The sequence below is a fragment of the Lithobates pipiens genome, unplaced genomic scaffold (assembly GCF_037356315.1).
Source record: "Lithobates pipiens isolate NorthernLeopardFrog02 unplaced genomic scaffold, aLitPip1_a1.2 Scaffold_27, whole genome shotgun sequence".
In the NCBI taxonomy this organism is placed as follows: Eukaryota; Metazoa; Chordata; class Amphibia; order Anura; family Ranidae; genus Lithobates; species Lithobates pipiens.
This window is the reverse complement of record NW_027507788.1, coordinates 7,418,497-7,429,917: the sequence shown is the minus strand read 5'-3', so window position 1 is coordinate 7,429,917 and position 11,421 is coordinate 7,418,497. Positions and strand designations below refer to the sequence as shown.

At 45.7% G+C, this 11,421-nt stretch overlaps 1 protein-coding gene across 1 annotated transcript in view; it reads right to left on the bottom strand.

The window, feature by feature from the left end:
- Positions 1 to 824: 824 nt before the first annotated feature.
- Positions 825 to 11,421, bottom strand: part of LOC143933465 (sodium/potassium-transporting ATPase subunit gamma-like) — a 37,095-nt gene continuing 26,498 nt past the window's right edge. The window contains exons 2-6 of the mRNA XM_077456370.1: positions 11,340 to 11,375; positions 10,944 to 11,018; positions 7,854 to 7,887; positions 4,522 to 4,562; positions 825 to 2,674 (exon numbers count right to left, since the gene is read on the bottom strand). Of these exons, the coding sequence (XP_077312496.1) occupies positions 2,655 to 2,674; positions 4,522 to 4,562; positions 7,854 to 7,887; positions 10,944 to 11,018; positions 11,340 to 11,375 (206 nt within the window). The 3' untranslated portion in view covers positions 825 to 2,654. The remainder of the gene's footprint in view (positions 2,675 to 4,521; positions 4,563 to 7,853; positions 7,888 to 10,943; positions 11,019 to 11,339; positions 11,376 to 11,421) is intronic.

Below are 11,421 nucleotides of genomic sequence, written 5' to 3'. Positions count from 1 at the left end.
TTCCTTATTTAGATTTTTTTGAATTTCCTAATTTAGATTTTTCGAATTTCCTAATTTTTGAATTGGAAAATTCAAAAATTAGCAAATTGGAAAATTCAATACAATGCTAATTTTTGAATTTTCAAATTTTCCAATTTGGTAATTTTGAATTTTCCAATTTTTGTCTTTTCGAACTTTCCCAAATTTCGACTTTTTGAACTTTCCCAAATTTCGACTTTTTGAACTTTCCCAAATTTCGACTTTTTGAACTTTCCCAAATTTCGACTTTTTGAACTTTCCCAAATTTCGACTTTTCGAACCTTCCCAAATTTCGACTTTTCGAACCTTCCCAAATTTCGACTTTTCGAACCTTCCCAAATTTCGACTTTTCGAACCTTCCCAAATTTCGACTTTTCGAACCTTCCCAAATTTCGACTTTTCGAACCTTCCCAAATTTCGACTTTTCGAACCTTCCCAAATTTCGACTTTTCGAACCTTCCCAAATTTCGACTTTTCGAACTTTCCCAAATTTCGACTTTTCGAACCTTTTCGAACTTTCCCAAATTTCGACTTTTCGAACTTTCCCAAATTTCGACTTTTCGAACTTTCCCAAATTTCGACTTTTCGAACTTTCCCAAATTTCGACTTTTCGAACTTTCCCAAATTTCGACTTTTCGAACTTTCCGAAAATTGAAAAATTTGAGCGTTTCAGAATTAACGCATTCGGAGCTAAACCAATTACATGTGTCTAATATGGAGTAGTCTCAGATTTTAGAGCTGCAATGGTCGCTTTCAGCTACCCCATCCCCCCCCCCCAACGCAATAAAACACACAACACCAATAAATATAGAAATATTCTTTTTACTGGCGTCTCGGGGAGGGAGAGCAAAAAGAAATCAAACAAAGAAAAAAGAAAACAAAAAAAAAAAATGATTTGCATATCTCACCATGCGCATATATCTTTTATATATAGATAACTCTTCTTCCAGCAATATATTACTCTAGATATATATTTATGTCACATGCTATATACAAATAAATAAAAGGGGGTCAAGTTCTTGGGTCCGCGCGTCATTATACTCGTTTGGCGAGAGAGAAAGAGAGACCTTCGGGCGGAGTCGAGGAAACTGGGTGGTGGTGGTGGGGGGTGGGGCGAATCCAGTAGCCATTGTTAAGCTGTTGCTAGGCAGATTTCACAAACACAAAAAGGAGCTGAGGTGGGTCGGTATTTCGCAGGTTCCCCTTGGGCTTAGTCATTGCCACCATCCCGATGTATCGGTTATGAGTGCCATCAGGCTAAATTTCCACCCCCAACACACACTGGCTTCTTGCATCTGCCAGGGCTTTCGTCACCAGAGTCTCACTCTTCCCGTGGAAGCTGAGCCTAAGGTATCAAGTTTTTTTTTTTTTTTTTTTGTATCATCTCCAGAGAGACCCAAAAATCTTGGTAGGGTTTCATCCTGGTGACCTCCAACTGTAACATCAACTTTGGGGTTACCTGGCCCTTTAAGCTTCCAGTTAGGCTGCCTCTGAAAACTGCTAAAAGTCAACCCTTAAAGTGATTTGTATACCCCTCCTTCTTTTATTTTATTTATTTTATTTTTACTTACAGGTAAGCCTATAATAAGGCCTATAATAATGGTTACCTGTAGGTAAAATGAATCTCTCCTGAACCTGTACGGCTTAGGAGATATTTACTTTGTATGCAGCCGCTGACGCCAGCAGCGCATGCGCTTTGCGAAGGCCCGGCAGACGCTGCCGGACCTTGCCGGGAAAGAAGACAATTGCCTCCAGCTTGCTGTGTCATAGTTCAATGCCTCCGCCCCAAAGGGAACGGAGACAGCCAAACATTGCCGAAAACCGACACACTATGACATCATTATAGTGCGGATAGCATTTAAGGGGGGGGAACTTGCACCAGTTTCAAGATACAATTTAGTAAAACTGTAGCTATGGGGTGAGTTTTATATTTGACACAGTGATGACTGCTGAAGCCTCATTAACACCGGATGTCGAGTGTTCAGATTCTACTCTGCCCTATATAATAGTCGAAAACTTTTTAATAAACTTTATTAACATCTTTAAAAGGAGGTAGTGTGCAAACGTGCGTGTGTGTGTGTCTGTGTGCGTCTGTGTGTGTGTCTGTGTGCGTCTGTGTGTGTGTCTGTGTGCGTCTGTGTGTGTGTCTGTGTGCGTCTTTGTGTGTGTCTGTGTGCGTCTTTGTGTGTGTCTGTGTGTGTCTGTGTGTGTGCAAATACAACGCTAGAGGTCTAATTTCTCTCTTGGCAGCTTTTTTTTTTTTTTGTTCCTGTTGCAGGTTCTACGAGAGTATTTTTGTACTTTGTGCTGTGCAAGTTTATGAGTGTGGGTCTGCAGCGCCCCCTGTCCGCCTGAGCGTGGTCTTGCAGCTTTTTGTTGTATTATCCTATCCTGGAGGTAGGGGGCAAACGGTGTGTCAAAATCGGTCCTCTTGTATGAATAATGGAAGCTCTGTGTGCAGAGGGGGGGGGGGGGGGGGGTGGGAACGTCACGCATAAGGGGAATTCACGCATGCATTGAACACGCTATCTGGGACACTGATGTGGTAGGAGCAGACTCTTCCATCTTCCCCCCTGGGGAGGGGTGCAGAGACTGGATCCAAGAGCAGAAATGAGGAAGCGCACAAGACTGGGGGACTATACGCTACCACCGGGAGCTGCAAGAGAGAGAGAGAGGAGATAGTGTTATCATTGATGTCATTGGGAAAGATCAATCGCCATCAACTGAAAGAAGAACATACAATTGTGTACATACATACTGCTGACCTCTGCGCTCTGCATTACATACTAATAGCCACTTGAATTCTGCTTTACATGCTACTGACTTATGCACTTTGCATTGCACAACCCCTGACCTCTGCACTCTGAATTAGATACTACTGACCTCTGCACTCTGAATTAGATACAACTGACCTCTGCACTCTGAATTATTTACTGCTGACCTCTGCACTCTGCATTATATACTATTGACCTCTGCACTCTGAATTAGATACTACTGACCTCCTAAATTCACCTTTACATGCTACTGACCTCTTCACTCTGCATTACATACTACTGACCTCTTCACTCTGCATTACATACTACTGACCTTTGCATTCTGCTTTACATACTCCTGACCTCTGCACCCTGTGTTGTATTCTACTGAGCACTGCACTCCGAATTATATATTACTGACCTCCGAATACTACTTTACATACTACTGACCTCTGCATTTCATATTCCATACAAATGGCCCCTTGAATTCTGCTTTACAGACTACTGACCTTTGCACTGAATACTACGGACCTCTGCACTCTGCATTACATACTTCTGCACTTCATAATACTGACCTCTGCACTTTGCATTACATACTACTGACCGAAAAACTCGACATTGCGTACTACTTATCCATGCACTCTTCAAGCTCTTCAATTTAATGGGGCATTGCTAGGTTATCTCCTTGGCATACCGCTGCATTACATATTACTGGTCTCTGCGCTCTGCATTACATGCTACTGACCCCTGTGCTTTTCATTACACAATACTTACCCTTGTGCTTTTCATTACATACTACTGACCTCTGTGCTCTTTATTACATACTACTGAACTCTGCGCACTTTATTACATGCTACTCACTTCTGCATTACATACTAATGCCCACTTGAATTATGCTTTTACATACTTTGCACTGCATACTCCTGACTTCTGCACTCTGTGTTATATACTACTGATCTCTGCACTCTGTTACATACTTCTGACCTCTGCGCTCTTCATTACGTACTACAGACCTCTGCGCTTTTCATTACATACTACTGACCTCTGCGCTTTTCATTACGTACTACAGACCTCTGCTCTTTTCATTACGAACTACAGACCTCTGCGCTCTTCATTACATACTACTGACCCCTGTACTTTTTCATTATACTTCTGACCTCCTGCGCTTTTCATTACATAATACTGACCTCTGCGCTTTTCATTACATAATACTGACCTCTGCGCTTTTTATTACATAATACATGCAAAGAGGAACCGCCCATTACAGCACCGGCTGCAAAGAGGAACCGCCCATTACAGCACCGGCTGCAAAGAGGAACCGCCCATTACAGCACCGGCTGCAAAGAGGAACCGCCCATTACAGCACCGGCTGCAAAGAACTCTGGGAGGTGAAGTTTGCATGCAAGGCAATCCTTTTTGCATCGATTGACGTCTGCCGGCGCGCTTTACCTTACAGGGTGTAGCAGCAAACAGAATCAATAAGACTAAGATAAGCTAAAAAAAAAAAAAAAACATAAAAAGAAAAAAAGAAAATGACTCAACACAGAGCCGGTGCCAAATGATATAAAACCTGCAAAATATAAAGAAAACTAAAAACAAAAGGAGAATTCAAACCGACTTCAAAAGGGAAATGATGGAGAACTCCGCGCTTCAAATGTACTTTAAAGGGGGAAAAAATAAAAATTGTATTTAAAAAAAATAAATAAAATGAAACAATGTATCGCTCTATAAACGATGGAGGAACACTTACTCTGGGTCTGTAGCGGCTGCCTCCCATCGGAATCGGACGCGCTGTGACAAAGATGAGGAAAACGGTTAATAAAACTGACGAATGAGGACAGCGAGCTCAGAGTGACACCGGATTGGAGGAAAAAATTCATCAAATTCATTCATAAATAAATTTAAACCTTTTAAACATTTTTTTTAGTTTTAAACCGCTAAATACATCCCAGGCTCATCAAAGGTCTTAAAGTTTTTGTTCCCTTTAGAAAGCAGCTACAGAGTAGAAAAGCCGGTCCCTTGGCAGGACACTGTAGAGGAGGATTCTTGCTCTCTGTAGGGAAGCAGTGGTTCCTCTGCAGAGGTCCTTCACATCCCCCCCCCCCGCTCACGGTTGGTTCTTGACTATTCTGCGCCCTAGGCAAGACTAACTGCCCCCCCCCCCCCTCACCCAGCGCGGTTTTGTTCGTCTTGTCTAGGGCTGCGTGGATTACTACAATGGAATTAGAGAGTGCCCAGCTCCTCGGCTGTCGTCATGCCTGGCTCCTCAGCTGTCGTCGTGCCCACCTCCTCGGCTGTGGTCGTGCCCACCTCCTCGGCTGTGGTCGTGCCCACCTCCCCAGCTGTCGTCGTGCCCGCCTCCCCAGCTGTAGTCATGCTCACCTCCTTGGCTGTCGTCATGCCCGCCTCCCCAGCTGTTGTCGTGCCCGCCTCCCCAGCTGTTGTCGTGCCCGCCTCCCCAGCTATTGTCGTGCCCACCTCCTTGGCTGTTGTCGTGCCCGTCTCCCCAGCTGTTGTCGTGCCCGTCTCCCCAGCTGTTGTCGTGCCCGTCTCCCCAGCTGTTGTCGTGCCCGTCTCCCCAGCTGTTGTCGTGCCCGTCTCCCCAGCTGTTGTCGTGCCCGTCTCCCCAGCTGTCGTCGTGCCTGCCTCCCCAGCTGTCGCCGTGCCCGCCTCCCCAGCTGTTGCCGTAGCCACCTCCCCAGCTGTCGCCGTGCCCGCCTCCCCAGCTGTCGCCGTGCCCGCCTCCCCAGCTGTCGCCTTGCCCGCCTCCCCAGCTGTCGCCATGCCCGCCTCCCCAGCTGTCGCCATGCCCGCCTCCCCAGCTGTCGCCATGCCCGCCTCCCCAGCTGTCCTTGTGCCCGCCTCCGCAGCTGTCCTTGTGCCTGCCTCCGCAGCTGTCCTTGTGCCCGCCTCCGCAGCTGTCCTTGTGCCCGCCTCCGCAGCTGTCCTTGTGCCCGCCTCCGCAGCTGCCCTTGTGCCCGCCTCCCCAGCTGTCCTTGTGCCCGCCTCCTCAGCTGTCCTTGTGGCTGCCTCCTCAGTGCCCGCCTCCGCAGCTGTCGCCGTGCCCGCCTCCGCAGCTGTCACCGTGCCCGCCTCCGCAGCTGTCGCCGTGCCCGCCTCCCCAGCTGTCGCCGTGCCCGCCTCCGCAGCTGTCCGCCGTGCCCGCCTCCGCAGCTGTCCGCCGTGCCCGCCTCCGCAGCTGTCCGCCGTGCCCGCCTCCGCAGCTGTCCGCCGTGCCCGCCTCCGCAGCTGTCCGCCGTGCCCGCCTCCGCAGCTGTCCGCCGTGCCCGCCTCCGCAGCTGTACCTTGTGCCCGCCTCCGCAGCTGTACCTTGTGCCCGCCTCCGCAGCTGTACCTTGTGCCCGCCTCCGCAGCTGTACCTTGTGCCCGCCTCCGCAGCTGTACCTTGTGCCCGCCCCCGCAGCTGTACCTCGTTCCCGCAGCTGTACCTCGTGCCCGCCTCCGCAGCTGTACCTTGTGCCCACTCCCTCCCCTGTCCTCGTGCCCGCCTCCTCTACTGTCCTCGTGCCCACCTCCTCCCCTGTCTTCGTGTCAGACCTCTGTAGAGAGACCGCTGCTTCCACACAGAGAGCAAGGGTCCTTGCTTTTGTAGGTTTTAACTGGGCATTCAATTGGACGTCTGACAATTTAAGGCTCCATTTACATCCGCACATCGTGCTAATCTGATATTTATTTTTCCTGCCACAGCAAAGGACCGCCCATTCATCTGGATTGGCTGCGCTATGCGCGACAAACATGGTGAAGTTAGCAGGAGGAGCATTTTGTGTTCTGGTTTGCGAGTTTTTGCCGCGCCTTTCCTAACCGCATTCGGGGGGTGCCATTAACAATAATTGGTACGGCAAGCACGTTGCGCGTTTTTCACGTGGCCGGGGAACACGCAGGTGTGAATGGGGCCTCAGGGCCGAGCATTTGAGCCATGCAAAGCGCAGTAACCCACGGCTGCCGCCCGTCTGCTCGCCGCCATTCGTACCACCGCGGCGACTAAAACCAGAAGACACAAGCTCTGATCGCGGAAAGACTGCGCCTCACGGAATATAGAAAGATGGTGATTAATCGCCTAGAGTGTCGCACAGCAATCCGCCTTGAAAAGAATAATAAATTGCTCATAAAAATAAACTTGCTATTTGCGCACTTCCCCCCCCCCCCCCCCCCCCGGGGTACGTCTGCCAGAAGAAAAGGAAGAGATTTCATTATAAAGACTCCCCCCTCAATGGGGGGGGGGGGAGCGGGGGGACCCCTCACTGGAGAGGGGGGGGGGGAGGGGAGCTGCTACAATTATCCAGACAGACTATTGTTGTGAAGGTTTCATATAAGATCACAAAGAGACCGTTCAATTCTATTCCTTCCGCACAGCAGGACGCACATCAGGTGTCTTGGCCGGCTTAGGCCCAAGTTCAAAAAAAAGAAAAAAAAAAAAACCTTGTATGAATTATTTATTTATTTTATATTGAAAAAGGAGGAAGTGCGATGGAGAGACAAAGACACACATACAGTATTAAAATACAAATATATATATATATATATATATATATATATATATATATATATATATATATATATATATATATATATATATATATATATATATATATATATATATAAACATTTTTTTATTATAAATAATATATAAAATAATATATACATTTTTTATATATATTAAAAAAGGAGGATGTGTGATACAAAGACACACATACAGTGCTACAAATATTTATATATTTATAATAATAAATATATAAAATTTGTTACCTTTTTATAATATATTTAACATTTTTTTTTATTAGAAATAATATATAAAAAATTCTGTCACACTTTATAATATATATATATATATATATATATATATTATAATTTGTTACCTTTATAATATAATATATTTAACATTTTTTTTATTAGAAATATTATATAAAATTATATATTAAAAATTCTGTTACACAATATATATATATATATATATATATATATATATATATATATATATATATATATATATATATATATATATATATATATATATATATTTTTTTTTTTTTTTTTTTTTATAGTAATATAATGTGATCTTACTTTGCATTCCTTTGTTTGCATTTGAATTTGTTACCTGTTGAGAAAAAAATACATATATATTGTAACAAACAAGTTATGTGACTGTCCAAATGTTCTCTCTACAGCGCTGTGGTATATGTCAGAGTTATAGCTGTGTATAATAATAGTGTGTGGCTGTAGTGGGACATTAGAGTGTAAGCTCCTCTGGTGCAGAGACAGATGTAACTGGCTCAGCATCCTCTGTGCAACTCTGCGGCATATGTCGGAGCTATGTAAATGTATAATAATAGTGTGCGACTGTGGGGGGGGGGGCATTTAGAGTGTAAGCTTCTCTGGTGCAGAGACTGATGTGACTGTGCGGGGGGGGGGCATTTAGAGTGTAAGCTTCTCTGGTGCAGAGACTGATGTGACATATACCGCAGTGCAGTACAGAGAACACTGAGCCAGTCACATCAGTCTCTGTACCAGAGGAGCTTACACTCTAATGTCCCCTCCCCCACAGTCACATCAGTCTCTGTACAGAGGAGCTTACACTCTAATGTCCCCTCCCCCACAGTCACATCAGTCTCTGTACCAGAGGAGCTTACACTCTAATGTCCCCTCCCCCACAGTCACATCAGTCTCTGTACCAGAGGAGCTTACACTCTAATGTCCCCTCCCCCACAGTCACATCAGTCTCTGTACCAGAGGAGCTTACACTCTAATGTCCCCCCACAATCATACACTATTATTATTATTATTATTATTATTATTATTATTATTAATATTATACATTTATATAGCTCTGACATATACCACAGTGCTGCACAGAGAACACTGAGCCAATGTTGAACTACATAAATATATTAATAATCGTGTGTGACTGTGGGGGGGACATTAGAGTGTAAGCTCCTCTTGTACAGAGACCGATGTGATTTGGCTCAGTGCTCTCTGTACAGCACTGCGGTATATGTCACTGCTATCTGTATCTCTCGGCGTATAACACGCACCACAAGTTTAGGAGAGAATTTTATGGAAAAAAAACATTTAAATGCCCATCAATGCAGCCTTATCAGTGTCCATCTGCAGCCAGCCTTGTTATTTCAATTTGGCGCCAATCTCCGCTGATTGCGAGAGGAGAGGAGGCGAGCGCCGCCGACATACACAAAGCCGAGTGTACTCTGCTAGGCTTGGCTCCTCTTGCAGTCCCGCCCTATGATGGACATTACACAGGTCCAATGGCGGGACTGTGAGTGGAGCCGAGAGGAGCCGAGCGCCGCCGACATACACATAGCCGAGTGTACTTGGCTAGGCTTGGCTCCGCTCACAGTCATGCCCAGTCCCTGTGTTATGTCTATCATAGGGCGGGACTGGGCGTGACTGTGAGCAGAGCCGAGAGGAGCCGACATACACATAGCTGAGTGTACTTGGCTAGACTCGGCTCCTCTCAGCTCGGCTCACAGTCACGCCCAGTCCCTGTCTTAGGTCCATCATAGGGCGGGACTGGGCGTGACTGTGAGCAGAGCCGAGAGGAGCCGAGCGCCGCCGAAATGCACAAAGCTGAGTGTACTTGGGTAGACTCGGCTCCTCTCAGCTCACAATCACGCCCAGTCCCTGTGTTATGTCCATCATAGGGCGGGACTGGGCGTGACTGTGAGTGGAGCCGAGAGGATCCGAGCCTAGCCGAGTACACTCGGCTATATGTATCTCGGTGGCGATCAATCCTCTGCAATTAGCGGGGGGAGTGGGGTCGGCTTACAACGCGCATCCACAATTTACCCCTGATTTTAAGGGTAAAAAAGTGCGTGTTATACTCCGATAAATACAGTAATTGTATAATAATAATAATAGTGTGTGACTGTGGGGGGGGGGAGGGGACATTAGAGTGTAAGCTCCTCTGTACAGAGACTGATGTGACTGTGGGGGAGGGGACATTTGAGTGTAAGCTCCTCTGTACAGAGACTGATGTGACTGTGGGGGGAGGGGACATTAGAGTGTAAGCTCCTCTGTACAGAGACTGATGTGACTGTGGGGGGAGGGGACATTGGAGTGTAAGCTCCTCTGTAAAGAGACTGATGTGACTGTGGGGGGAGGGGACATTAGGGTGTAAGCTCCTCTGTAAAGAGACTGATATGACTGTGGGGGGGGGGGGACATTAGAGTGTAAGCTCCTCTGGTGCAGACACTGATGTGACTGGCTCAGTGATCTCTGTACAGCGCTGCGGTATATGTCAGAGCTGTATAACTATATAATAATAGTGTGTGACTGGCGAGGGGGGCGGGGGACATTAGAGTGTAAGCTCCTCTGGCACAGAGACTGATGTGACTGGCTCAGTGTTCTCCGTACATCGCTGCGGTATATGTCAGAGCTATATAAATACAAATATGTGCTTCCAGTATGCGTTTCGGCTGTGCTATGAAGAGAAATGACCTAAATCTGAAGAAATGGGTCAACAGACCAAAAAAGCCACTTATTTTCTCATGCGTATCAGTGCAATACAGTTTGGCACGCTCGGCCTAAATACAAACTGAATTCCTTGAATGTGAAACCTCAACAACATTTTTTTATTTTTATTTTTTTGTTTTGTTTTTAATGAGCCCTCAGCCGCAGCTTGGTTTATATATAAGGGGAATTAAAGTGTCTCTTAAATCCATAACTTAATATAGACTAGGGAGTTTTTATGGGACTGTCTGTGCCCCTTCAGGTAGACTTCCATGCAGGCAGCACAGGAAGTCGGAGGACTTCGGTCAAAAACGAGGGGAAATCCTCCCTTGGACAGTTATCTCTGGAACTGGTTTCCCTATTGGAAGATTTAACCTCATTTTGTTTTGATGGCAACCATAACATTTTGGATTTTCAACACACTTCAGTCCAGGTCCCACCAGGACAAATTGGGGTGAAGCTCCCTAGTGGGGACAAGGACAGGTATAAAAACCTGACAGGGCTTGTAACCCCATCCACCACTGCATGCAGAGCTGGAAAAAAAAATAGCTTTTTAGATGCACCCCCAAACGATGTATATAAAAAGTGTAATTATCTCTAATAGCCAGCAGATGGAGTCCTAGCTTGAGCATTTTCCTATTTACCAAATTCAAAATTTTTCTAAGGTAGGGAAGGAATGAGGATACTTACTAAGAGCGATGATAATCCCCAGAAAAAACATGACGATGGCCAGGATTAGCCCCGTCATCCTTACTGTGTCATAATCTGTAAGGAAACACAAAGCCAACAGATAATAAATGAGTTCATAAGTGTATTATCGGTTAACACAGCTCTCGGTTGTCCCCATTTTGGGATTTAGGACAGTTCCTCATTCGGACCCAAAGCCCTCCATTCTTCTCACCTTCAAAGCTGTCCCTCCCTTTTTTTATTTTTTGGTCTCATGTTTAGACTTATGCAACCTTTTAAACATTGGTTCATATCCCCAAGTGTGTGTATATACCCAGCGGGTAATGTGGACTGTATACAATTCCATGTGATGTTAGTTCTGGGTGGACTGTAGAAATACTTGCAGGACAGTATACTTACCATAGACAAAAGGGTCTCCCTTTCCGTATATGTTAACTAAAAGGAAGAAAGGAAAAAAAAAATGTTAAAGTAATACTATAAT